This window comes from Lichenostomus cassidix, chromosome 2, assembly GCF_008360975.1.
Source record: "Lichenostomus cassidix isolate B80296 chromosome 2, HeHo_3.0, whole genome shotgun sequence".
Taxonomy (NCBI): Eukaryota; Metazoa; Chordata; class Aves; order Passeriformes; family Meliphagidae; genus Lichenostomus; species Lichenostomus cassidix.
Genome location: NC_139482.1, coordinates 25,347,047 through 25,373,008, shown reverse-complemented (window position 1 = coordinate 25,373,008; position 25,962 = coordinate 25,347,047). Strand labels below are relative to the sequence as shown.

The window sequence follows — 25,962 nt, the reverse complement described above, 5'->3', positions numbered from 1 at the left end:
TGAAAGGAAAACAAGAAACCACATTTTCAGTGCTCCTGAATATGGGTTCAGAACTATCTTAATAAAACTTCAGCTAGTTAGTCCAAATAAGCAGACTAGGAAAATTAACTCTGTCAGAAAAAGAAAGAATACTAAACAATTTTTATCATGGCTTCTCTTAACATTTCATTTAGTCTAAGCATCTCAAAGAAACTTCAAGATCAAAATTTCAAATATGAAAGAATCACTTTCTACAGAAGCACCACTTACCCACAATAACAAATCCATCTGCTTCTCTCTCTGGCCCTGTAACCTTCTTTGAATCTTGACCTTTTCGGAAGAAACTGAACATAGTCTCTTTGGGTTCTTTTTGTCTTCTAAGGTGTTAGTTATCTAAAATGAAGACAAAACATGTTAAATATTTGATAACAGAATTTACCATAGGTATGTAGTAAGGCTACATACCCAATACTACAACTTAATCTTTATTACCCAATTTGAAATATCAGGGATTTGTATGTCAGACAGATTACCTTGCTGATGTAGCAGTTTATTTCAACAGGTAAGAAGAGAATGAAGTACAAAAAGCTTTTACACAAAGTTATGAATGGAGTGGAATCATTTAAAAAAAGAAAAACAACCTCAACTTTTCTAAATGAAAATGAAAGAAGGAAACTCCTTTCTGCATTTATCCAGCATGTTTCCAGATTTTTCTGCTACTTTGTATTGTTATTAGACAAACTTTCTCTTCACAGATAGTGGTAACTATTTTAATTTTCCCAGTTTGAAATCTTAAAGACAGCTTAACAGCTGAGTTTATTTGATTAGCAGTTACCACTGACTTCTTTAAAAGAAACTGCACCAAAAGCATTTGTAGCAATTTTTTTCCAACAAAAATTCATTAAAGGAATCTTCCAAGGCAGCTAAGAACTCCATTGCTAGAACAAAACAAGGAAACAATTGGGATAAAAGCACAGACTGCAAAAGCAAATGCTTAGTATCTTCTCTCTCTCAAGACTGGAATATTACATAGAAACAATTCTGAGTAGCTTAAAAAGGACAAAGTCATACTAAAAACCCATGAAGGGAACCCATGAAGGTCCCTCAAAGGCAGAACTTGGATCCCTGGACAACACCAACCAACCTACGGAGCAGCCTGTGGCCAGGCTGAAACAAATGTGCTCAACACACAGAGGAAGGTTTAAATAAGGGCAGTGAAGATCTTCTCTACTAAAATACCCATATAAAATTGGGAAAAGTGGAATAAGGTAATTTCAACTTTGAAACAGAGTGTGATGAGCAGAATCCTGATTTATTTTGCAGACACCAACATGTTAAGGAGAAGGGACTGACAAACTGATAGCAACATCTAATATACACCTCCAACAGAGAAAAGGACTCCAGGGTAAAGAATTAAAGAGGTGTACAGTGTCAGGTTTCAGTAACATTATTTCACACTAAATTTAACAAAGAAAAACCTTTAGAATGTGGGAAAGAGTGAAGAGTACTACTGTATAATGTGCAGATTAAAAAAAAGAAAAAAGAAAAAAACAGGGAAAAAAAAAAGATAAAAGGAATATAAATATCGTGGATTAACTATTTGCTGGAATTCTTCACTCCCCACCCAAACATTCATGGTACCAAAAACAAGATTTTTTTTGCCCTGGCCAGGGACCTGTGACAACTCAGCACTGACTATTCATATAAACTGCCTAAAACTCTGCTGTTACAAGCAATTACACACTCCAGAAAGTCTTGTATGAAGTGTAAGTACTGGCTTTCAGAAACAGTGTATAAATAGATCATGGCAAAAGCAGCAACTATTCAAACTGTGGCCTGATACCTGAGACTTGGAGACTGAATACCCTGCAGCCTGGCCAGCTACTGCTTGCTTATGCTGACACAGTGCAACTTCTAGCCACCAAATAAACTACACTGAACAGAACAAACCATTCTATGATCCAATCCCAGGCATACAGTATTTTTTTTTAAAAATGTTACTTAACTGCACTTTATTCCTTTTTGCTTGTTTTCCTCCCTTAGCAAGAGAAATACTGATATTTCCAGTTCCATGGAGATTACACAGTAGAAACTCCTAATTATCTCATTTATTCCTTACCTTCCCCCACACCCAGGCTCAACACATGGCGCCAGCAGCATATTCCTTTTTCAGCCCTCAGGGAATAAGTCTTCTCCTGCTACCAATTAGGGTTGTCAGTCCCATAGCTCAAGTGGTAAAAACCTGTGCTGTAATGCTCAAGAATCAGGTTTCTGCTCCAATGATGTATGAAGGAGAGGCAGTTGTGGAACAGTTTAAAATGCAATTTTACCTTCATCCTAAGTGTGCAACAACAAGAAGCAAAATCAACTTGATGTGCAAAATCTTACAGATAGCTTTGGTAAAGGCTCAGATTCCAGTCAGTCACTTCAGGTGCCAGAGCTGCATTTGCTCCAATCAAATTTCTTTTCTCTTTTGAGATCTGCATTATTGTACAGTTTTCAGCTCTATCACATAATGTCCCCCTTCCCTTCTTTCTTGCACAAAGAAAAGCATCTTAATCAGTATATACATGGCACAAAAGACTTGTACAGGGAACCATGCACTTGTAGCCTTTTAAATCCTGCATACTTAACATACCTAAACTTCACTGCTTAAAAGACAATAGGCATTTAAATTCAGAGTAAATTAGCAACCAGGACAATTTGATCTAGCCAAATAATGTTACAAGCACTTTCACATACTAGATTTTTACTTTCGTTGACAGTATCCCAATTCTTTTCTAAAACTCACAAAGTCCATCTCATCTACATACATAAGTCTTGATCTTTATTTTGGAATTTTCAGTTTCTGAAGTAGCTTAACTTAATTCCACTGCCAGCAGTATTTTTCTAACAGAAAAGAAAACAAAAAAGCCAAACCAAACCAAATCAAAATCAAAACCCACATACAGGTTTGCTTGAAGCAGAAAACCAAACAAAATTAACAAAAATATGCCCTAAGCTGAGGCCTCAAGCCCTCATGCTGTTAAAATCACTGGTGCAACACTAAGAAAATAGTACATGCTGTATTTTGTGACTGTGAATGTGGGGAGGTGGTATAAAATCCACATATTAAAAAGACTAACATGTTTAGTGAGGCTGTTTCCTTCTCTAAGAACCTCTTAGAAACAAAAATTATGCTTATAGATCCTGGGTCTTTGTAAGGTATGTGGAGGAAAGAGTTCACCAACTACTACTTTCAGCATTTCAGTAGCTTTATTGAACACATTACCAATGATAAACTAAATAACAAAGAAAAACTAACAAAACAGAAGAGAGGGCACAGAAACAAAAATCAGAACTGCATACAGTACAGCATAGGTAAAGGAAAGGCTGTAGACAGGCAGTGCAGGGACATTTGTGATATTTGCATTTTTAAGAATTTTATCAACTGTGCTACTTGAAAAGTAAACATAAATCTCCCCAGCAACGGGAAATGCAACCACTAAATTTCTTGAATCACATGTTAAAAACAGAACAAAGCCCCTATCCAACAAAGAAACACAGAGCTGAATGGAAACACTCGTGCTCTTGAAGATAAGAACACAGTTTAAGCACTTGCAGAATCAGGCTGGAGTTTTACTAGTTGTAGATAAGATGAGGTTTCAGGTAATGAAACCTTAGAACAACCAGTTTCATACAAGTTTCCTTTCAGAGTAAAAATTAAATTTGAAGTTTGGGGACCTAGACACATGATCACACAAACTTGAGAAAAAAAGCACTTCGTTGTGTTTTTTTTTTTAAAGCTGTTGCACAAAATCACAGAAAATACAGCCACCATTCAGAGATAGTACCACATTCCTGCAGTCATTTCTCCTATACAGCACAGCACTTTTCTCTTCCAGATGGGATTAATTTTATTTCTATAGGAGCCCTGAAATTGAATTCACTGCCTAGAGATAAAAATCTCCCTTGGTAGGAATATGCAATTGCCTTCCTCCTCATGTTTCTCTCTCACAAAAAAAGTGAACGCAATCACTGATAGTTAAGAATAATGTTTTTGGCACGGCTTCAGTCATTAGCAAATAATAAGCTCTGAGCTACAGCAATTCTGTGAGGCTGCAAAAAGTATTTTGTATTTCTGTGAGGCTCTGAGAAAATACGTGGCACTGGACAAAGATGAGTTACAGAGCTGCACAAAGGGGTTAATTTATTCCTCCTGCATTTTGTCAGTCTCCTTTGACAAGAACTATGGGCGACCTTTGAGCCAAACCAGTATGTTAAATCAAATAAACTTTTTCTATACAATGAAGATCTTAGTATATTTACCATTACTTTTTAGCCTTTCCTGAATGTTCACAATACTGGAGGAGAGTCATAATTTAATATTAAAAATAACAAAGATGCAGACTAAGATAAAGAGACAATACCCAGGAATACAGGAAAGCAGAATTGCAGCAACACTGCCAGTAATTACATAAATGATGAAACGAGGACAGAAACTGACCTTAAAGAAAGAACCAGAATAATTTCGCATCTTAAGATATATAATCTATGGAAGAAGAAAACAGAGAATCAGAGCAATTCTCACTTCCAAATTACCATCTGCTGTGATTCACCAATAAAGCAGCAATCAGAAAAAGAGCAAGATGTTTACAGCCCTGTACAATCCTTCTTATCATGAAAACAACCAATTTAAGAGTCAAGAATATGCATGTTGAAAATATTTCTATGACACCAAAAGAACAGTTTAAAATCTTTTGGTTTAGTCTAAGTTACTACATGAAGAAGAAAAGAAAGACATATAATTTCTTTTCTGTGGCACTAACATTAGCCATGGTTCTTTAGTTTCTATTTCTTGAAAACAGAAGAATGAAAAGTATCACAAGAAACCCAATTTTTTTAAGTATATATGTCTAACGAAACATTAAATTTTTTTTTCTGTATTTCATAAAATGTAAGTATTTGTTTTTAATGTTTTTATAAAATGTAAGAAAGGCAGAAATACAAGAACTATACATCCCAAATGACCATAGTATAAAAACACTTTAAGAGGCTGAATCATAAGACATCAGCCACTACCAAATCAGACAATAAAAGTACAGGTGACAAAAGCAAAGCCAGGAGTTAAATAACACCACTCAAACTGATGTAAACATACAAAACCCTGAAGACAGAAAATGCCAAAAGAGAAAGCTAGGTGTTAATGAGACACAATACCAGGCAGGCTGAAACCTACTGTTTTCCCTTCGAACAATTTTCTTTTGAATGCAAACCTTCAACAGCTGCTATGTGTGATACAGACACACATTTGTAAGAACTTGTACAACATGTTTTTCTAGCCGCTGACCCTTCAAACCCTTCAGCCCTAGAAAGGCCACTGTGCAGCAGCCTGCTGCACCTTGCTCCAAGCACTCCATTTCTGATATCTCTCCTTTCAAATCTCTGAAGGTATGCTATGGAGATGAGGATACCCTCTTGCAAATAAAATACTGAAAAGGTGAATGTCATGGTGACACAGAGGGGATGACAACCAGCTAAATTTCATGCAAGATTTAACTCCAGAGCACTCCCTGGCCACATACTGGTTCTGCACAGCTTCTGGCAGTAGCTTGTTTTCTTGGCAAGCTGACACAAGCGACTGCTGAATAACAACACTAACCCAGCCAACTAACAAAAACCACTTTGTACTGGTTAGCAGGCTGAACTGGCCCATGGCTGCTTAGAAGAGACACTTGGCACATGGGCGGATTTGTGACTGCCCTTTTAAGCCAGAGCAGTTAGATTTTCTCAAGTATTTCCTGAAACACCAGTCCAGGAAACAAAATGGAACATTTCCTAGCATGGAACCACAGAATGGCTGTAGTTGGAAAGGACCTTCAGAGACCACTGTGTCCAACCCCCTGCTTAAGCAGAGCCATCTTAGAGGTCCGTAGTTCAGGAGCATAGCCAGATGGCTTTTGACTCTCTCCAAGGATGGAGACCCCACAACCTCTCTGTGCAACCTGTACCAGTGCTTGGTCACTCTCGCAGTGACAAAAGTGTTTCCTGACGCACCTCCTGTGTTTCAGTTTGCACCCATTGCCTCTGGTCCTTTCACTGGGCATGACCGGATAGAGCCTGTTCTCTTTACACCCTTCCTTTGGTATTTATATTAATCAATAAGAGCCCCCTGAGCCTTCTCTTCTCTAGGCTAAACAGTTGCAGCTCTCCCAGTCTTTCATCATATATGAGATGGCAAAGTCCCTTAATCGTTGTGACCCTTCTTTGGCCTCTCTCCAACATGTCCATATGTGCCCATGTACCCAGCACTCCAGGTGTCCCACCAGTGCATAGCAGAGGGGAAGTAGCAGCTCCCTCAACCTGCTGGCAACCATATGTCAAATGCTAACTGGGATATGAAAGTCCCTTTGCCGCAAGAGCAATTGGGAGGAACTGCTCCATGCCAGGGACAGCTCAGGAAAGCACATGGAAACATGCAAGATGCACAGCAAGTGCCATGGTGAGATGGTATCTCTGTCTTATCAGCTGTTCTATGCCTGGGGATTGAGCACCAGCTCTTTAATGACAAAATGAAATAAAATGAAATTAAAATAGAGTAGCTCGGTTGGAAAAAACCCACAATGATCATCTGGTCCAACTGCCTGAGCACTTCAGGGAGGATAAGAAGCTAAAGTGTATTATTAAGGACATTGTCCAAATGCCTCTTAAATGCTGACAGGCTTGGGGCATCGACCACCTCTCTAGAAAGCCTGTTTCAGGGTTTGACCATCCTCCCGGTAAAGAAATGCTTCCTAATGTTTAGTCTAAACCTCTCCTGGTGCAGCCTTCGATCATTCCCACATACCCTGGGATACCCACTGGATACCAGGGAGAAGATCAGCATCGCCTCTCCACCTCCCCTCCTCAGGAAGCCGTAGGGAGTGCTGAGGACAACTCTCAGCCTCCTTTTCTCCAAACCAGACAAACCCCAAGTCCTTAGGTGTTTCTCACAGGACATTCCCTTCATCAGCTCTGACTCCCTCCTCTGGAGGTAGCTGCAGAGCCCATAACTACACAAAATCCAAGTGAGGCCACACCGGCGCTGACTACAGCGGGATCATCACCTGTGTTTGCCTGATGCAGCCCAGGACGCCTGTTGCCCGCTTGGCTGCCAGGGCACGCTGCCCAATTACACCTGAGGGGCGCCAGTATCTGAAGGGACCGGGAAAACGCCGGGGAGGGGGAATACGAGGCGATTTAAAAGGATTAGAAGACAAGACAGGGCTGGAAGCTGCCGGCCGGCTCCCCCGGCCTCCCCGGGGCTCGGCCCCGCCGCCCTCCCCGCCGCGGCAGCCTCAAGAGCCGCCCCTCCATCACCCACCCGCCGCTGCCGCCGCGCTCACCAACCTCCGCTCCGCTTCCGGGTCGCCTCGGGGGCAGGGGAAGTCCCGCCCCGAGCGCCCGATCCTGGTGCCGCTGTCCCTCCCTCGCTCCCTCCCTCGCTCCCTCCCTCGCTCCCTCCGTCCGCGGAAGGCGGGAAGAGGCGCCGGCGATGGACGACGTCTACGAGGTGCCGCGGCCGCGCATCTCCGCGGAGCAGCTGGTGGAGCACATCGGGCAGCCCGTCTGCTTCGTGGGGCGCGTGGTGAAGGTGCGCGGGCCGCTCGCTCGGCGGCTCTCGGAGCGGGGACGTGGCTGCCCCGGGGCTCTGTGTGGGCAGCTCCGGGCAGCTCGGCGGCTCCAGCCGGCCTGGGAGCAGGGCGGGAGGCGGACGGAGCTTTGCGGGAAAGAACTGCCCGAAGCGGCCGAAGCTGTGGCGCTTCCAGGTGCCTTGGAGCGCACAGGCCTAATGTCCTTTGTAGACTTAAATGTTCTTTCGTAGATTTATTCTAGTGGGATGATGGCCGTGCTTACGGATGGACTCGGAAGGCATACGACTGTGGAGCTGAGCGAGCCTGTAAGTTAAGGAATGCTTTGGATGTTGCCTCTTGAGGATTCCGGAGGTTTTGTCTCTTCTGAAACTTGTGCGTGCCTTCCATGTTTTCAGCTTTTCCACCTATATTTCACTGCCTCTGTTTCTTGCTAACATGTAGTCTTCTTAGCCATGATCTGCCTGGGTCTTCATCAATTTTCAGCTGGTGTTAAGAGACAGAGCTCAGTCTTTGTCACACACATCCCTGTCTGGCTATTTTCTCTACTAGTTGTTCACAGTGTAATGTATTCTACTACGTTTATTAGCTGCACTGTAATTTCACTCTTTCCTCCCATTTTCATATTGCTTTTGTAATCGAAAAGATTATGGTGTTTTCAAGAGCTTTTTAAATTAACATTTCTGCGTCCTCTTAGAGCATTTGTCATAGCATTTCAGTAAACTCCATAGTTAGCTTGAAGCATTCCTTCTTAAAAAAACTCCAATTAATGCAATGGGTAGAAGATATAATTAGGACTACGGAATGAAAATACTGCTTCCTTTGTTATCACTACTAGTGAAGGAATAATACTTTGGCATTCTCTTCTGATTCTAAGTGTGTTTTTTCCACCAAGAAATGTTGTAATTGAAGAACTATTTTAATTGTGATGGCGAATTCCCTAGCTTGACTCAGCGCATGTGTATATTTACATCTCTTTCTCTGAATGAGTTGTTAAATGCTGAGAAACCTTGTCATTTCCATGGGAAATAATTGCATGTGGAACTCTCTCAGTCTTACAAGACAAGACTCTGTCCTTGTTGATGAAAAATGCAGTTTGATCTGGAAGAGTTTTGTCTTATAAATGTGCAGATCGCTGACTTCAAACCACAACAAAACGTCTCTTACCTCTTTCTTGAGTTCGTGGAAACGTTTCCTGCCATGAGTTGTTAAAAATTCAGATGTTGGCATCTGACCAGTGATTCTATAATATTTCCTCTAACAGTGTAAGTGGTTGAATTCCATAAATGCAAAGCTGTAGTGCTGGGCACTTGAGTCTGTGTTCCAGTGCCCTGGGAGAAACTGGTGTGTGCAAAAAAACAGGGCCAGGTTCATCTCTCCTGTTCACCCAATGTCAGTGGGGAAACTACAAGATTTGTTAATCAAAATGCTTTCTAACTTTTTCCCCTTCAGTATATTTCTCTGTTTGTGCATGTGTAGTTCCCTCTTTCAACAGAGAAACCCAAAATTATGGGGAGGGAGTTATTCTAAAACACTTACTAGAAAGTTAAAAGTAAGACTTAGATATTGGAAGAACATTACTGAAATAGTACTGCACAGTTAAAATTCGTATCTTAAAAAACAAAGAAAATGTTCAGACTATATTATTCTGGAGTAAGATATAATTTTTAGCCTTTTTTTCTTTTGTTCAACCAAAGGCTTATTAATATATGTTTGTATTCTTACAAATATACTTTGAACACTTACTGACAGATTACTTAAGAAATAATTTCCAAATATACCTCCTGAATGTGGAATATTGGAACTGCTCTCTGGAATGTGTGATACCTCCTTAGCTCTTACAGAGTTCTATAATCGACACAGGTTTGAATGCAGTGCATTAAAATCAGAATTGTTCTGCTCTCTGTGTCTTAGATTAGTCTCTGTTCAGTGATTAAATGACACAGTTTTATATACTTATAAACCAATATCATCCCTTGGATGCTTTTTTTTTTTTTTTTTTTTTTTTTGGTTGGTATGGAATTGGCTATTACAAAACCTGTAAATCTCTAAGTGGATCAAGGGTTTTTTGGGTTTTTGTGGGGGAGGGTGACAGGGCTGTATTGTTTGACATGGAATAGAATCTGTCATGAACAAACCATCAGCTATGGAGAGTTCCTAGCTTAAGTACTGTGAAGTAAAGACAGCAGCTATTTTCATGTGACTAATTTCATCTTTGGTGTGTTTTCTAGCTAGATGAGGAGTTTTCAGGAGTTATTGAAGTGGTGGGAAGCGTAACAACTCAGGCAACCATCGAGTGTGTGTCGTATGTCCAGTTCAGAGAAGATAAAAGTCCATTTGGTAAGTAAGAATATATGTTATGACAAATTAATTTTGAGTTCTGAACTCATCTTCAGTAAATAAGAAGGGAAAGCCTGATTACCTTTCCTTACAGACAAGATCTTTCTTAAAACTTCCAGATGAGGAGCAGGGTGTAGAAAAGGAGAGCATGATGAGAAAAATTCTGTACCAAATATAGTAGTTTACGGTTAAACTGTAGGGAGTGACTCAAAGCTGGAGCCAATCTATCATTGCTGTGGCCTGATTGTTCTCCCACTCCTGACCACGTGGTTCTCACTTTGCCCTGAACCTTGTGTGGTTGTGCAGCTAGCAGGCCTAAAAATATCCCTCCAGGAAACAAGCAATGAGTGTTCCTGCCTTGGGGAAATGGGAGCTTGAGGGAGACTGGGATCACTTTAAAATAAGCAGTACATGAATGTTGTCAGTGACTGTAGGGAATTTAGCTTATGCATCATAACCATTTTCTTTGCCCTCTTTCAGATCTGGAAGTCTACAATGAAGCATTAAGAATTATTCATGAATTCCCTGAATACTACCCATTTGGTACTGAGATGAACACTTGATTTTTATTAGCATATATTTAGAGCTTCAGAGGGGACAACAGTACTGTGGTTTCTTGCCTGACAGCATGGTAACAGTTGCATTTATTTTCAACAGATGTACTGAAAAAACACTGTTACATGTGCTAAGTATTGCCAATTAAGAGTATTTTCTGTGCAAATGTATTTATTAAGCAATGAGAACGCTTTTATCAATGTCTCAGTCACTGTATACATTCAACCCTTTTGCATCTATGAGAAGTGTTCTCCTGCAAGATTAGATTTGTCAGAAAATGGAATTTTGTTAGCATCCTTTTTTACTTGGTCGAGGATTTAGGATATGTTACAGGAAACTCGTACAGAAAAAGTTTGGTGGGGTTTTAATATGAAGATTTTGATATAATTTGCTTTGATACAAATTTATTGAATATGGGGGTTATTTTGCATCTCAAAAATGGTATCTTTACCAATAAAAAAGATTCACTGGATTTAACTATTTGTGTCAGCATTACCTGTTAGAGTGCTATTTTCCGTGATATGTGGCTATTCCTGTTCTATTTTACCTGAGACAGTTAAATTTAACAAAGTGGAGTACAAGGTACTTGCCTTTGCACTGGTGTTAAAGATTTGGAAGATGTCTAATTAGGCTTGGAGATTTCAAGCACAGTTGACTTCCCATCACAACCTTCATTCTTGGTGGGAGTCTAAGCAGCAGTTACCAGGATTTAGCCAGCTTGTCATGGTGATTAACCGTAGAACTTCCACAAAGGCCCCAGTTTTGTTACCATCCAGCATTAGTTACAAATTAGGTACAAATTTGTTACTATCCAGTACTATCCAGTGTTAGTATCCAGGCTACTTACAACACACAGCAAAATCTTTGCATCACTTGAGGTAACACAGTCATAGTAAATTTGAACTTTGGAAATATTCTCTTATTTCCAAAATTAAATAAACCTTAGTCATGTTCATTAAACCTTTGTATAAACAGGTTTCAGGTTTAGTAGCTAGATTTAGTGCCTTAACAAGATTGCTAGCTTTGTGCTTATTTATAGACATCTCTTTTTTTCAGTCAAGGAGTATGTTTCAAAAACTCACCCATTGAACTCACTACAAACTGGAGGGATGATCAAGTTAACAGGGGATCTATTTTTTTTCTCCCTCCCCACCTAGAAGACAGTGACACAGTTACTGTCACTGGGAAGGAGGTCTTCTGAAGTAGCAATCAGTCTTGCACAGCAAACACAAGGTTGATGTGGCATGATACCACGCTCTATCACCATTCTGTTTTAGTGCTCAGTAGACTCAAATGTCATTCTTAATAACTGCATGCGTGTTTTCCTAGCCTTTAAAACTATTCTGTTCCAATTTCCTTTAGAAAATTGGTATTTTGTGCATATGCATATACTCCATAAAATGTTTTGTACAGTTAGTTACCCAGACCAGCCATGCCCAGTGGATCAGCCTGCCACTAGATGGCTTTAGTACTTCACAGAAACCAGCCTGGGGCCCACACCGAGTGGGAAATGCTGTTTTCCCTTTGTCAGTCAAGTCTTCTTGCCCATGCAGTCCTGAAGCAGTGAAAGGTGGTTAAGTTTCCCCTTTGTGCTTTTCATTCATCTGCTTCTGTACAATCAGGCTGTGGGAATAAACACCCTACCTTGGCTATGTGGCTGTACAAACCAGACAGCAGTACAAGCAACTGTAAAACATTCTTGGTATTAGAGTAGTGCTCAGGTCATATATGCATTTACCACCATAATTTCCTGTATTACCATGTGAGGAACTGCCAGCCATTACAGATACTAAGGGAAAAGACATAACCATGGGGCCTGCTGTCAGCTAGGCCTGATGGTTAGCAGGGCCCCAGGCATCACACAAGGAAATGTGAAGAACTGCCAGACCTCATAGATAATAAAATGGAAGTAAGGGCTTGTATCATAAACGCCCACGTTGGGCTCATGAGCAAGGAGCCTGTGCATGTGATGATAAATAAAGTGCTTGTGCTTAGTCAAGAAAGGGCTGCAAGGCTGGAGCATCTAATGAGATGAAAACAATGAAATGCAATCTGCATGAGCCACAGGGTCAAAACATTTTAGTATGCAAGGCCACCTTCAGCAGAGTTGAGCAGATATCAGACAACAATAAATATTAATGTAACTGCAGCTAATAAAATGGGTGTAGCTATACTTTTTGTTAGAAAACAAGAAATCCCCCCCAAAATAACAGTTTTCTTAGTTTAAAAGAAAAAAATTTAAAAATCTGATAATTGAAAAACATACAGCTCTTGCTTTGCAAATTTTGCAAATAGTGTAGTTACTGACCTGAAAGCCTGATTACTAATTGCAACAGCCAAAACTCATAGCAATACTGTGCCAGAATACACAGTATTCATAATCCAAAACATTTTAAAGATATGAGTATTATAGTGAGCATGTAATTTAACCTAATGATAGAATTTGACACACACAGTCAAGGTGAAAACATAGATGAATTTTCTTTACATGAGAAAACTGCATGTTGGTGGTTGCATTTACATCAATATGGAAATTATCAGGAAAATTTACTAAATTTTACTACATAAGAATAAAAAACAAACACTTGACACTTACAAATCGTCATTTCCATAAAGCAAAAGCTTTATTGCCTGTATTTATATAAATAGGGTATCATAGAGTAAGCCCCAGTTTACATTTATAAATGAGGAACATTTTGTAGAGCTCTTCAACAGCAACATGAAGTGTGCAAAAATACTGGAAAGAGAAATAAATACTCTAACAAGAAAAAAAAAAGAATTGCTCTCCCATGCCTAGAAATATCAAGTACCTCTTAGATTTTTAACGTAAAAAAAAGATCTTTGCCAATTTTAGATCAAAATAAATGTAGCAGATGTATTACAACATTAATGCTAAATCAGAACCCATAACCCAAAGCCCTGAATGTAATCTTGTACATCCACAGAAAACATTTCCACATTTTGTCTTCTTGAAACTACATTAACGCACATAGATTTAGTGGTATATTACAATATATTCTCTTTTAAAACACCAATTTTCACAGTCCTGGCAAACAGTACCAGTTTATTGCTAGCATTCCATTTAGTATTTCGTAGCACACAAGTGTTGAGTAACTCATATCCTGTAAATAAACACACACCAAGTAAACTGATGTTATTATCACATACCTTAAAACAGGTTTGTTTTTTTCCCTAATTTGTGTGAATTTTGTTGCCTACAAAATCAAGGACAACAATACCAATTAGCTCCTAGCACAGTATTAGCAAAATATCACTGATGTTCTCTCGAGTTAATAAATAATCTTAATTCCAGCTGGTAACACATCTAGAAGTATTCTGATCAATTACTTAAAATTGCACAGCCTTTTGGGAGCAGATGGGTGTCTGCTAGTGACCAGAAGCAGAATTTGAGCAGGCTGATTCTGCACTTCCCAGTATATTTCAGAAGTACAGAGAAATGCTGATCATCTCAAAGTCTTCAAATATTGTTGTAGTCAAAATTCTGCATGTAGTTTAAAACTTATGTATTTACAAGTCTCCAGTCCTTGAGATTTCAGATTTTCACAGTACTAAGTTAAAAATTTATCAGGTACAACCTCCTATAGTTTACCTGCACTCTGCACTGAAACAGTCACATGACTTCTCAGGGAACTCTTCTCTAGCATGCAGTAATTGCTAGGAGAGAAAACCCCCAAACTCTTTAGCATTGAAATTTGCATCAGCTATGCATGTAGGCTAATTAAGTAACAACTTGAAAGAAACTGCTTTACTCTCAACAAAACCTGGGAACAGAAAGAAGTGGATTTTTCTTTAAAATAAAAATCTTTAGAATACAGTTAACAGTGGCACTTTCAATGAATGTACAAGGAAATGATCATTTGCATACAAGAGAGTGTTATCAAACAATGAACAGAGGAATCCACAGCATCGCTTTACCATCTTCTGAAGGACACTTTTCAAGTGTTTATTTTGAAGGTCTGCTTTCACAGCATATCAACTCTGCTTTGAGGTCAATCAGCATTATCCTGAAAACTTTTTTAATAAAGGTCTTCTTTGGATTTTAGCAAATCCAAAGAGTCCACAATTCCAGGAGTGCTTTTCTTCAGTCCTCTGAATAAGGGCCACACACTGTACCTAGAGGCTCACTTCAAGAATACCTGTTTCTACCAAGCACAGTCATACACAAATCATTTTACTACTTGATAGCAATTTATTTTTTCACAGTAAGTCACAGATTACCTTTGTCTAAAATATAGGCTTGGACTATGATGGACATCCATTAGAGAGCCACATATTTTTTAACAGTATTTATGCCTGGACAGTCTCTGCTGGAACGAGATTCCCTGTTGTATCCAGCTGCATACACTTACAAGAGCAGGCAGAAACTGGGCACTCAGTATGGTCCCTAAATAGCAGTAGCAGAAAAAAAAAAAAGTTAAATTATTTTGCAATTATACATTTAACTGTGTACAGAGGTTTAGTATCTCAGAAAAACTCAGCATCATAGTTCAGTTTTATTATATAAACTTTATAATGATAGATACAGGCAAGGGGGCATGTTCTACTCAGTGCAGTACACACGTGAGAAATAACAAAGATTTTTAACATCAACTTACCTGAACCAGCTCAGCATATGCCCAGCATGTCCACCATGCCTACAGTTGTGACACCAAGTAAACCAGTTGTTGAACTGGGCTAGCTTCTTGTCTTTGCTAAGATCCACTTTTTCATCTGACTTGGATCCTCCTGTGCAGAGGCAAACCCACCCCCACAAATATTGCTGTAAATCATTACACTTCATTTATATTTCAGTCCTAGCAACAGCGCTAAAATAATTTTGGTATTAAGAACATATTAAGAACATTATGTGAAAAAGCAGCCTGATTTTAAAAGTGAAGTCAGTAAAAAATATCAAGGCCTGGAAGAATATCAAAAAAAGAATTAGACTGCTGAACTGTGGCTCTGTAAGAAAATTGACTTAAAAATATGGTTGAATTATTTCATTTAGACATCATATAATGCCAAGCCAAAGACATTTACAATCAAAAGATTCTAGTCATAGTATCTCTTAGCTGTGACAGCATGACCTATGCTTTCTTTTGAACTTAGTAACAGAAAGTACACATTATTCTTTCTTCCTCTTCCTGCTAAAAATTAATTTACATTCCAAGATTTGTGCAGCATCTCTACAATTCATCTCAAGAAAACACACTCCGTATTTCTATCAGTAGGAAAGCTCACAATACTGACACCACAATACTTGAATCTTTACATCAGTCTAACTATGACAGTTAGACTGACAGTCGCACTGGAAAAACTGCCAGAACCAAGTAACTGTGTATACTTTCTGACTATTAAGAAGTGAAACAAGGTTTTATCACAAAATTAGACAGGATGTAAACAAGTTCTCAGTTAGGGACCTTCTCCCTTCAAAATGGTGAGTGCGAATATTTACGGTATAAGTACAAATAGAAAAAAAAAATGCAACAGAAGATCTTCCAATAGGAACTACTAACTAGGTTTCTAACTAGTACTGTAGCTGAATAACTAAAACCCACTGTGCCATACCTGGACAGCTGGAAACTGGTGTTCCCATGTTTATCAAGCAAAGTGCGCAGCGGGGAAGGGGCTTACGGCAACCAGGACAGCTGGTAACTTTTGACTTGGTTGGTGAACCACTGACTCCATATTGGCTAAAGCCTCGCCCCTGATGAGGAATAGCTGAACAGCTGTAAGAGATTGATTTTCCACAGAAATTGCAGCTCACAAACACCTAAAGAGAACAAATGCCCATTAATTTTTTGGTTTGGTTCCACTTTTGCTACACCTATGAGTGAATCCATTCAAGCTAGTAAATATGTATTTACCAGATATTCTAGAGAGTGCCCTGGAAAGCCAAGGCTACTTGTGAAGGAGTTCTTAACATCTTGGCTTATAAATGAAGCACACAGCCCTGAGAAGTATGCCTTAACGATGCTCACTTACTTCAAAAGCACATAAGAACATGCACAATTGCTAAAATTTTGAAAGATGTTATTTAAGATAATAAAGCTACATCTTCAGTAAAGGAAGAAATTAAGTTTATTCTACTTACTTTATAATTAAATCTGGTCTCTCTGTCCTTACAGTCAGATGACTCACTCTACAGTCCCGAACAGAAGAATTGTTCTAATATTATTTATCTGCATCCTTCATGTCATAAGTTGTGACTTGATACCAAGGAGCACATATTTTAAACTCTTTAGGGCTATTTATGTTAACCACATAAAGAAGGAGCAGTAAACTCAACTCCCTCCCACTTGGAACAGCTCTTCTTAAACAGCTGTGAAGAATACATGAATTCAAAACCAGCATTCCTCAGAAACCCTCAGGCCCTAAAGCAAATGGACATACTTAGAGACATGAGATAGTAGAAGGGGCAGTGGCAAGACTGTGTTGGCTAAAACTGTCCCCAGATGTTAAGAAGATAGCATTTGGGCAGGGTGTTAGTTTTTGGTCAGCGTATGTTCAGAACTGATAATGAAAGTTGCTGCTGTTCAGTTTCAGGTTCAAGGGCTTCAAAATAACTTTGAGGTTTGTTTCAAATAGAACAATGGCAATTTGAACTAGTTCCCTGGTTTCACCATCAGTCTCACCCTGATACTGAATTCAGCTGGATGATACAGCTCTGATTTTATTTTTCAATATGTGAGAGAAAAAAAATCTATGGAGTTTCCAGTTTCCCCAGAAGAAAAGTGTTGATAGGTTACAGTTTCTGAAAGACCTGTTATTTGAAAAAAAATAGTGCCACCTCCTTTTTTTTGGCCAGGCTTAGTTGAAGTCTTTCTTTTGCACATAAATCTTCATGAAAACCAAGATACGGCCAGCAAAGTTTGCTTTTTTTACATAAGTACCATGCCATGTTCCTTTCTGGACTGGTTGTACCTCATGTAAGATTTATATTTACCTGGGCTAAAGGCTTTGAGCTGGGATCCAGCTTACTCCTATGGATATCAAATTCTGCACGTTTATGCCAAAACCTCCAAGCATCTAAAAGATTCCTGTAGTTCTCAATCCAGTACTGAACCCTTTCATCCTTAAGTACATCTGATGGAGAACCCTAAAGCAGGCAGGAAAAACTGTCAGACATATATTGAAGACACACAATACATATTACTCACTTTTTCAAAAGGCTTTACAAAGCGTACTACGAGGTATGAGAAATAATACAGTGTAATTTATTCTGAAGAAGATGAATTTTCTGTTAAACTCTAATGTGAGTTTGAGAAAAATTTTCTTCAGTTTCCCTCTGGATGAAAATACTTGTGCTGCCATGTCCTCCTCAGAACTCATGACCGTGAGATGAAGGATAGAAGCTGTCATGTATCACAATCTATATCACTGTCACGATTGCATATGCAGTTAAATACACTGCTGGCAATAGCTGCTGCCATGTAAGGGCCAAGATAAGTTCATTAAAAAAAAAAAAAAAACGAAACCAACAACCAAATTCAAAGCCTACAGACAAACAAAAAGCCTCACTAATGTTCTATATCAAATTCCTCAAACAAAAACATAATGAACATGTCAGGAAACACCAGCAATAAGCAGAGAAATGGGTATGCCCAGTTCAGCTAGTGAAAAGGACTACAATTTTCTTTTATCTCTTTCCCCTACTATCACCTCAACATACCTCAACCAGAGAGTGTGAAGACATGTGCTTATTAGTTAACACTGAGTTTCAAGTGACTCCACAAAAAAACCCCCAATTGTCCAAATTTAATACAGAAAATACTTTTTAATTCACAAGATTCAACACTACACGGATAAAGAAGCTATGTTTAGTTCTCCTCCATAAAGCTTCTTTTTCAGTGTAACACTAACCTGTAGCATGCAATAGCTTGCTGTCTGGACATCTCCAGTTCTGTCAACATAACTTTCCATCAAGTCAACTCCATCTTTTGTCAGCCCTGTTAACAGTATTCCCTCCAAATTCCCAGCCTCTTTCATTTCATTTGTCAGCTTTTCAATAAATCTGTTGAGCTATAAAATATATACATAAAGAAATATATAAATATATGTAAAAGCAGTATGCTGCTAACAGAATACGCTACTTGCTGGATGTTATGCAGAAAAAGTTAAATCACTATATCATATGACACTGCATGAAATCAAGAGTTTATGAACAAACTTTTAGCTTCCTGATAGAAAATGCAAAGAGAGAAGTTATTCTTAGAATACTTTGGCGAATTTAAAATAGAACACTCCTGCTGTAAAACCAAACCTTAATTAACCCCTGGAAATAAAAACTGAGTAAGTAGAAATACGCTCAGGTAAAACAGGTGCACAGTTAATGCAATTGTATTTAAACTACCATATAATGAATACTCATTAAGAAAACCAAAACAACAAAACCAATTAAAGCCCCCAAACCAACCAACCAACCAAAACCCAAATCAAAAATCAAGCTGAAAGTATGAACTAAAAACCAGATTATACCATATCTTATATAAAACTGTAATGAGAAAAAAAAAATTACTCATAACTCATTATTTCCACTGTTTACCCCTCTAGCCCAAGAGTTTCTTCTGCCTCTGAATAAAGCCCAGTTTAAAAGTTTGCTTAAATGTGCAACCACAAACTTACCTGAGCATCATTGAGGAACTTGCAAGCAAATGCCACTCGGTCTCGTACAGCTACGTTATTTTCGTACTTTAGAGAGAAAAATAGGAATACTAACATCAGATGCATGTTGCCATTTTTCCAACATATTGTAAAAATCAGGACACTTGCACTACTGTCCAACTAATACAATAAAATTGATTGTGTACAAAGAAAACATGGCATCTGGAGAAAGCTAACCCTAAATAACACCTCAATTTGTTTGTACTAATACAGGTATCAGAGAAAGACTGCAGATATAGGAACAATCTACTGGGAAAGCTTGGTACAACATATCCTACATGGTTTGTGAAACTCTACAAAAATAAACTTTGCAATTTAGTTTATTAGTGCTTCCAGCATGTATAGCCAAGAGTCCCACCAAGTCACAGGCAGAAGAAAAACAAACCAAGTTTCCTTTACTATCTTTACAAACTAACTAGGCTAACCACTCCATTCCTTCCCTAAATTGCAAATTAAAGTTAACAAACAAAGCAAACAAATCACCCCAAGCAAATGAACAGTAATTCCAAACATCTAGAACAACTTTTTTAGAAGTACATTAACACTTGAGGTTCAGAAATGCATCAATAATTACTTTCTTCTTTTTAAAAATTTTAGTAGATGCAACACTGAAGAAAAAAAAGAACTTCTCTATATTAAATCTCATGCTTAGCTGTGCCCATATTTTTCCCTCCTGATATTCTCAGATTAGAAATTGTGATTGACCTTGCCAAAACAAGATATGATTGGCAAAATCTCTTTAATGCAAGAGAAAATTTCAGGTCTCACTGAAGGAAAAATTAAAATTAAAGACAAACAACACCTTATCTTGTGTAAGTTGCCAGTTCATCAACAAAAAATCCTATAAAATTACTACCCAACATCCAGAGAACAATGATACTTTCTCTCAAAGACATAAAAAAAAAGACTCAGGTTTCTCTGCTCTGGGATTCTAACCTTTTTCTTTTTTCATTACCCTGAAGGCATCATATTATGACAACTTTGGTTTCAACAGCTTTGGGCCAATTACACTGCTGCATTACAGATGTCCCCTCGTCTATAAAGGGCTAAATAATTCCTACTGAATCAAGTATTTCTATTGTTCTCTAACCAAGAATCAAGTATGTTAACTCCTCCAAAGGCTCGAAGTAGCTCAAGATTAAAGATTTAGTTTGCCCTTTAAATGGCAATTCTGTATCAATTTCAAAAGACCTGGAACTACTCTACTTACTGTTTCAACACAGTGAAATTATTTTAACAAGCAAGGGAAAATAAAATACAATTCAATACAAATGTAGTTTGATGGAAGTTCTGCAAACTCCCTGGCATTTAGTCTGCTTTTTGCAATTCCATTATTAATCTCTGTTCTGTTTCTTCCCACTGCTTATATTATTTTGATTATATATTTCTAGTGGTTTAATAACTCCATGCTAAAAATAAAATTTCTCTTAAAAAATGTGTTAATTATAATGGCTATTTTGGCTGTTTATGCATGATTTGTTCACTAACATAACATTCACTAATATGAGATGTCTATTTAGCAGAAAGAAATGCTATTTGCCAGCATCAGGATAAAAGAATACATTCTAATTTGATTAATCATGGAATACATAGGACTCCCCCTATGTATGTGTGTGTATCTATATGCTGCTCCTATGCATAAAGAAATTTTAACTTAACAGAAATTTACTCACCAAAACACCATCATATGAACCAGACTCACTCGTCAGGAAAGCAAACATAGCACACAAGTAGGGATTGTTCAATTGCAGTCTTAGAGTACTGCACATTTCTCTCCAAAGTGAGTTCTTCTCATCTGTGTAGCCTGATAGAGCCATTGCTACTACATTAAGGTTCAGATCACCTGATTTATGAGAAGCAAGCAGTGAAACATATTATTCAAGTTAAGGACTTTAAAAAAATCCAGTTAAAACTGTAATTGAAAGCATCCATTTGAAACACAATGTTTTCTCAGGAAACAACATAAAATGCAGTAGAATTAACACTAACGAAAATTGATATGCATACACTACCATGTATAGTAGCTTTTGCTTTAAATGCCTCTGTTCAGGTAAGTTTGCATCAACATGCATGACAGCCTCTTTAAACAACATCACACTGTTTGTGGTATTTTGAAATAGCTATTGTAAAAGTCATTATCACAATTAATATCCATAAGAAGTGAAATGACAGGATTGTATATCCAGCCATCACTTAACAGACCTAGCTGGAGGATGACAATTTTATACAACAGTTTCAAGCCAAGAAGTTTCCTAAAAATGTGAAAACTATTTAATCTAAATATTCATTCTGTCATAAGGTTCAACTTTATTCATGTATTTGAAAACAGCGTATCTTCACTCTGAACCCTCCCTATGGAAAGCACAAACACTCTTTACCTCAGCAATTCCATTAAAGTAAAAAGAATCCCTTTAACTCTGAACATATGTCTTTCTGGGGTTTTTATCAGTAGGGGATTCTGAAACACATGATCTACTTTAACTAGTATTTTATGCAGTATGGCATATGGTAGTCTGATGAGTGAAGTCAAGCTTTGGCAAGCTCCAATACAAGTGCTTCAAGTAACAATTTTATAATACAACAGGCATCTCTTCCATGCTATTTTCCATAACTCTGTTAATGGAAAAAATCTACTCATGTAATATAGTGCCAAAATAAAAGACTAAACACAATACACACCTTTTCCTGAGGAAGCCCCTTTATTCAGAATTTGTATTGCTCGCCGTATGTCCAAGTTGAAAAGTGCTACAGCAGCAGCTCGCTCCCAGTCTCCTTCCTGTTCCAATGAATTTAGGAAAGGTTCCACATCTAAGTCTGTTCCCTTCTTTATCCACCCACAGAGCTGCAAAGCCAACGATCTCTCCTCACTCAGATATTGAATAATATCTGCCTGTCTATCAGATCCACTCCTGCTGTGCCTGAGGTTCTCTGTTGTTCCTAGAAATGGGAAATAAGTTAAATTATGCTTAAATCACATTTCAATCACAATTCACAACACAACGTTTTGATTTCAATCATAAAGCAGGGTACAAAAGCTGAATATTCCATTTTAATGCTTTAACATTGCTTACAACTCCGTGGTAAGGAGCAGCATGCACAAAATTATTTTCATCTGTTAAAAATTATGCAACTAAGCTTGACACATATTCCTCAGTCTTTTTTCTTTCTTCTGTTACATTTGACAGGAGTTTTCAGTATGTTCAAATTGAAAATACATAATACAGGGGTAAGTGCCTGCTCCACCACTTCTCTTCTTAGCCAGCATCAATGTGTTAGGAGCTTTCCCACCACTGAAGACTCATTTTTAGCTCCAAGGAGCATTTATTAATAAGACATATATTGTGGAGAGAAGGAAATATTCCTAATATATTCTATGTAGAAAAACTTCAGCAAACATGAGAGGCAGAATGTGATGAATCAGGGGTGACCACTTCAGAACAGGCCAGCTTTTTTAAACACAGCTGTACAAATGCATTTAATACATTAGCAGTGACTACAGCAGAGTCACCTTTCTAGAACTATACCCTGATGTGGACCTTTGCAGGGAGCAAGGATTCTTAGTGTCATAGTCAAAACTCAAATGTTTGAAATAGTTCAAAGATTTACCTCTGAGAATACTATGCTTTTACAGTTACTGACTTTCCAAGAACACTGAAAACTCTGAAAATTACTGTTAATTTACGTTATTAAAACACAAACAGAAATACTTTGTTTCAATATTTTTAAATAGCCTCTTTGAACAATTATCAAAGATAAACCCATGAGTGTATCATTCTGCAAACATACTACAACAGTACTTAGCAAAGGTGGAACATTCTTACCCAAAGATGACTTCACAATTGATTTAATGCCAGCATAAACTAAGGGACCTTTGTTTCCTGTAAGTTTTTGATCCATATCTTCAGTATACTGCTTCATAAGTATTTTCATGTATAGGAAGCTTAATTTTTCCCAAGTGTTTGAAAAACTGTTTTTAAAAATTTAAAGTCACATCCTGTTAACATATGCAAAGCATTTACAGGATGTCACATTGTATTTAAAGATTTTAACGAATTTTATGTAAGTGGTTTACATATAAAGATATATTACTTCCTTACAAAAAAAACTGCAGTAAAATAAAGGATATAATGCAGAGTGTACCAAAGCGATTTCAGCTGAGGATCTTCATTTCCAGCTAGCAGGTGATTTCTCCAAACTTGTTCAGTATCAAGACCATACCTTGACAGAGCTCTGAGCCGCATTTTGGTCGCTATGTCTTTTTCCAAGGAACTAGCCTTTCCTTCTTCTGTACACTCATACAAATGTCGTCCACAAGCCCACATTAAGGATGTCACTGGGCTCCATGCAAGAGAAATTCTTTCAAAAACTGTGAAGTCAGACATAGTCCTGTTGGGAGTCACTACTACCATTCGATTTTGACTTGTGGGATGCCAGGCAAATGAAGCAATGTAATTTTCACACGGTTGAACACTTCTTTCAATTATTGTTGGCTCAGTTTCATCTCCAATAGGTGTGGGAGTATGCTGCATGTCATACAGTTTAATGATATTACTATCCCTTGTTAAAGTAGCTAACAGTCCTGTCCTTGTTGGACACCATGCCACTTTTGTTAAGGGTTTTGGTTGCTCTGTCAAGGTCAAAACAGGCTTTTCAAACTTTCTTAAATCCCATATGGCAACCTGACCTTCATAGAAGGAAGCTACGCGATCATGGAAATAGGGATCAACAGTCACTCCTTGGACAGCCTTGGTGTTTACAAATATTTTTTGGCTTGTGTTCCTCAGATCAAAGATAGCCAGATTTCGATGCATTCCAGCTAATAGCAGCTTCTGATCCCGTGGAAGCCAGCAGAGAGAGAGACAAGCATCATTCTGTCCCAATTCATATAGTGGTTTTGTTACTACCAGTCCTGCTTCCACATCTCCTGCTGAAAGCCTTACTTTCTCTGTAGCAACTGCAGTCTCTGGGGCATATTTGCTGCAGATATCCCAGATGAGTACTGAAAAGTCAGCCCGATGTTTATCCAACCCAGCAGCAAGCCAATTGCTGTCCAGTGGGTTCCATGCGAGGGTGTTGCATTGCCGGGCGTGTTTGGGAACGAACTCTTTGCCTATCAGATCTTTACATTTCGAGTTGTGGTCTTGCCCCAGGCTGGTGAGTACCACTCGGCCATTGGCCTGTCCAACAGCAAGGAGACATTCCGGATCATACTTGGGATACCAAGCCACACATTTCATGTATGGTGTGTCCGAATTTATTGACAGCAGTGTAGCTGTAGTTTCTTCTGACAACCGCAAGGACCCTGCCTTGAGCTCTGAACTTACAGCTGAGTCAATGTGATAAAGGCTCAGTTCTGAATCGCACACAACAAATCTGTCAACGTGGTGTGGGGCCCACAGGATATCAGGTTTGGAGCCACTCATGGTTAGGGCAAGTTTACACACAATTTAAGCTCTGGTAAGAAGATTCAGGTGATATCCATGCATATGGAAACTGTTGAGAAAATTATTTGTAGGAACATTATCAAAACCCAAGTTCTTTTTCAATCTGAAATCATCATTAAACAAACAAAATCAAACGACTTTTAGCCTAAGAGTTTAACTCATAACACATTTCAGGCCAAATCTTTAAGCATTCTCTGCTTTTTCCTCATAGCAGACTTTGATTTGCTCATTTTGCTTGTACTGAGACAGAACCAACACAGCAACCTACAAAGTGATGACAGCAGGATTTGCTGTGTTTACGAACTCCACACCAGTATTAAGCAAGAGGAGATTACCCGAGATGCGATGTGGCAGGATACACGGGTGTGCCGCTGGGAAAGAGCCACTCCCTCAAACAGAGAGAGCAGAATTTCCCTCCCTAATGGAAAAGCATTAACTGACAGAAATTAGTCTGTATGTTTGGTCTAAAGCCCGCTCCACAGCCTAGAAAGGCTCTCTCTCTTGGAAGATTTCAAGAGAAATGCAAATCGTCGTCTTATGGTACAGCTCCTAATCCCACCTCCTGCCCCAGTGTTACCCTGTCTCCATTCGTATCTGGCCCAGCAACATTCCTGTAGGTACATTACTGTCAAAGCTCCATTTGCACTTTCGGTAGCTGCATGCCCAGAACCACTACACGTGCCCACGTGCAAACAGAGCCCACAGATCTATACACCTCTGTGATCACTGTGGAAAGGGACAGGCAACACCGCGAGGTACGAAAAAACAGCATTATTTGCTCTACTTGAGCCGCCTCTGCGTGTCTGCAGGTCACACCCCCCCGCCCACCTCCGAGGGGCACAGGGCCCCCGGCCGCAGCCCGCTCCCGCCAGGACGCGCGGAGGCGGCGGCAAAGGCGGACCGGAGCCGGGACACCGCCACCCACCCTCCCTCCCTCCGTCCGCTCCGGGCGCGGCAGCGCTCACCCAGCGCTCCCCCAGCGCTCACCCAGCCCGCGGGAGCTCCAGCGCTGCCGCCGCCCGCCGGCGCGCCGCCCGGGCACGGAACGGGCAGGGAACGGGCAGCGCAACGCCGCTTCCGGCTGCCGCCGCGCTTCCGGCGCGCGGGGCGCCGGGGAAGCGGAAGCACAGAGCCGCGCGGGGCTCTTCCGCTGGGCGGGGCCGCGCGCACTTCCGGCTCCGGCCCGCGCTGCTCTCTGCCATTGGCGCGCGGGAAGGGCGCGTGCCCGAGCTGGCTGCGCGTGCTTCAGCGCGCCTCACGCCGCCGGGCGGGCAGGGCTGGGGCGGGGAGAGCGACGGGCCGGGAGAGCCGGGAGAGCCGGGAGAGCCGGGAGAGCCGGGAGAGCCGGGAGAGCCCGGAGAGCCGGGGGA

At 39.5% G+C, this 25,962-nt stretch overlaps 3 protein-coding genes across 6 annotated transcripts in view; 1 reads left to right on the top strand and 2 right to left on the bottom strand.

Annotated features, from left to right (window-relative positions):
* Nucleotides 1-7,457, bottom strand: part of UMAD1 (UBAP1-MVB12-associated (UMA) domain containing 1) — a 77,731-nt gene extending 70,274 nt beyond the window's left edge. Inside the window, exons 1-2 of one of the 4 annotated variants that reach the window (XM_085050793.1) lie at nucleotides 7,348-7,457; nucleotides 250-372 (exon numbers count right to left, since the gene is read on the bottom strand). In XM_085050793.1, coding sequence (XP_084906919.1) covers nucleotides 250-331 — 82 coding nt within the window. In that variant the 5' untranslated portion in view covers nucleotides 332-372; nucleotides 7,348-7,457. Of the gene's footprint in view, nucleotides 1-249; nucleotides 373-2,098; nucleotides 2,213-4,465; nucleotides 4,501-7,321 lie in introns of those variants that run through there. The other 3 variants (XM_085050792.1, XM_085050795.1, XM_085050796.1) reach the window with 3 other exon arrangements.
* A 7-nt stretch (nucleotides 7,458-7,464) lies between these two features.
* Nucleotides 7,465-10,961, top strand: RPA3 (replication protein A3). Its single transcript, XM_085050797.1, has 4 exons — nucleotides 7,465-7,591; nucleotides 7,823-7,897; nucleotides 9,821-9,929; nucleotides 10,410-10,961. The coding sequence occupies exons 1-4, from the start codon at nucleotides 7,493-7,495 to the stop codon at nucleotides 10,490-10,492; spliced, it is 366 nt and encodes a 121-aa protein (XP_084906923.1). The 5' UTR covers nucleotides 7,465-7,492; the 3' UTR covers nucleotides 10,493-10,961.
* Nucleotides 10,962-13,089: 2,128 nt separating this feature from the next.
* MIOS (meiosis regulator for oocyte development) lies at nucleotides 13,090-25,644 on the bottom strand. Its single transcript, XM_085050791.1, has 11 exons — nucleotides 25,580-25,644; nucleotides 23,275-24,641; nucleotides 22,970-23,068; nucleotides 21,828-22,085; nucleotides 20,822-20,991; nucleotides 19,110-19,175; nucleotides 18,348-18,506; nucleotides 17,431-17,583; nucleotides 16,053-16,257; nucleotides 15,101-15,230; nucleotides 13,090-14,889 (listed from the first exon to the last, which is right to left on the bottom strand). The coding sequence occupies exons 2-11, from the start codon at nucleotides 24,569-24,571 to the stop codon at nucleotides 14,793-14,795; spliced, it is 2,634 nt and encodes an 877-aa protein (XP_084906917.1). The 5' UTR covers nucleotides 24,572-24,641; nucleotides 25,580-25,644; the 3' UTR covers nucleotides 13,090-14,792.
* Between the last annotated feature and the right edge of the window lie 318 nt (nucleotides 25,645-25,962).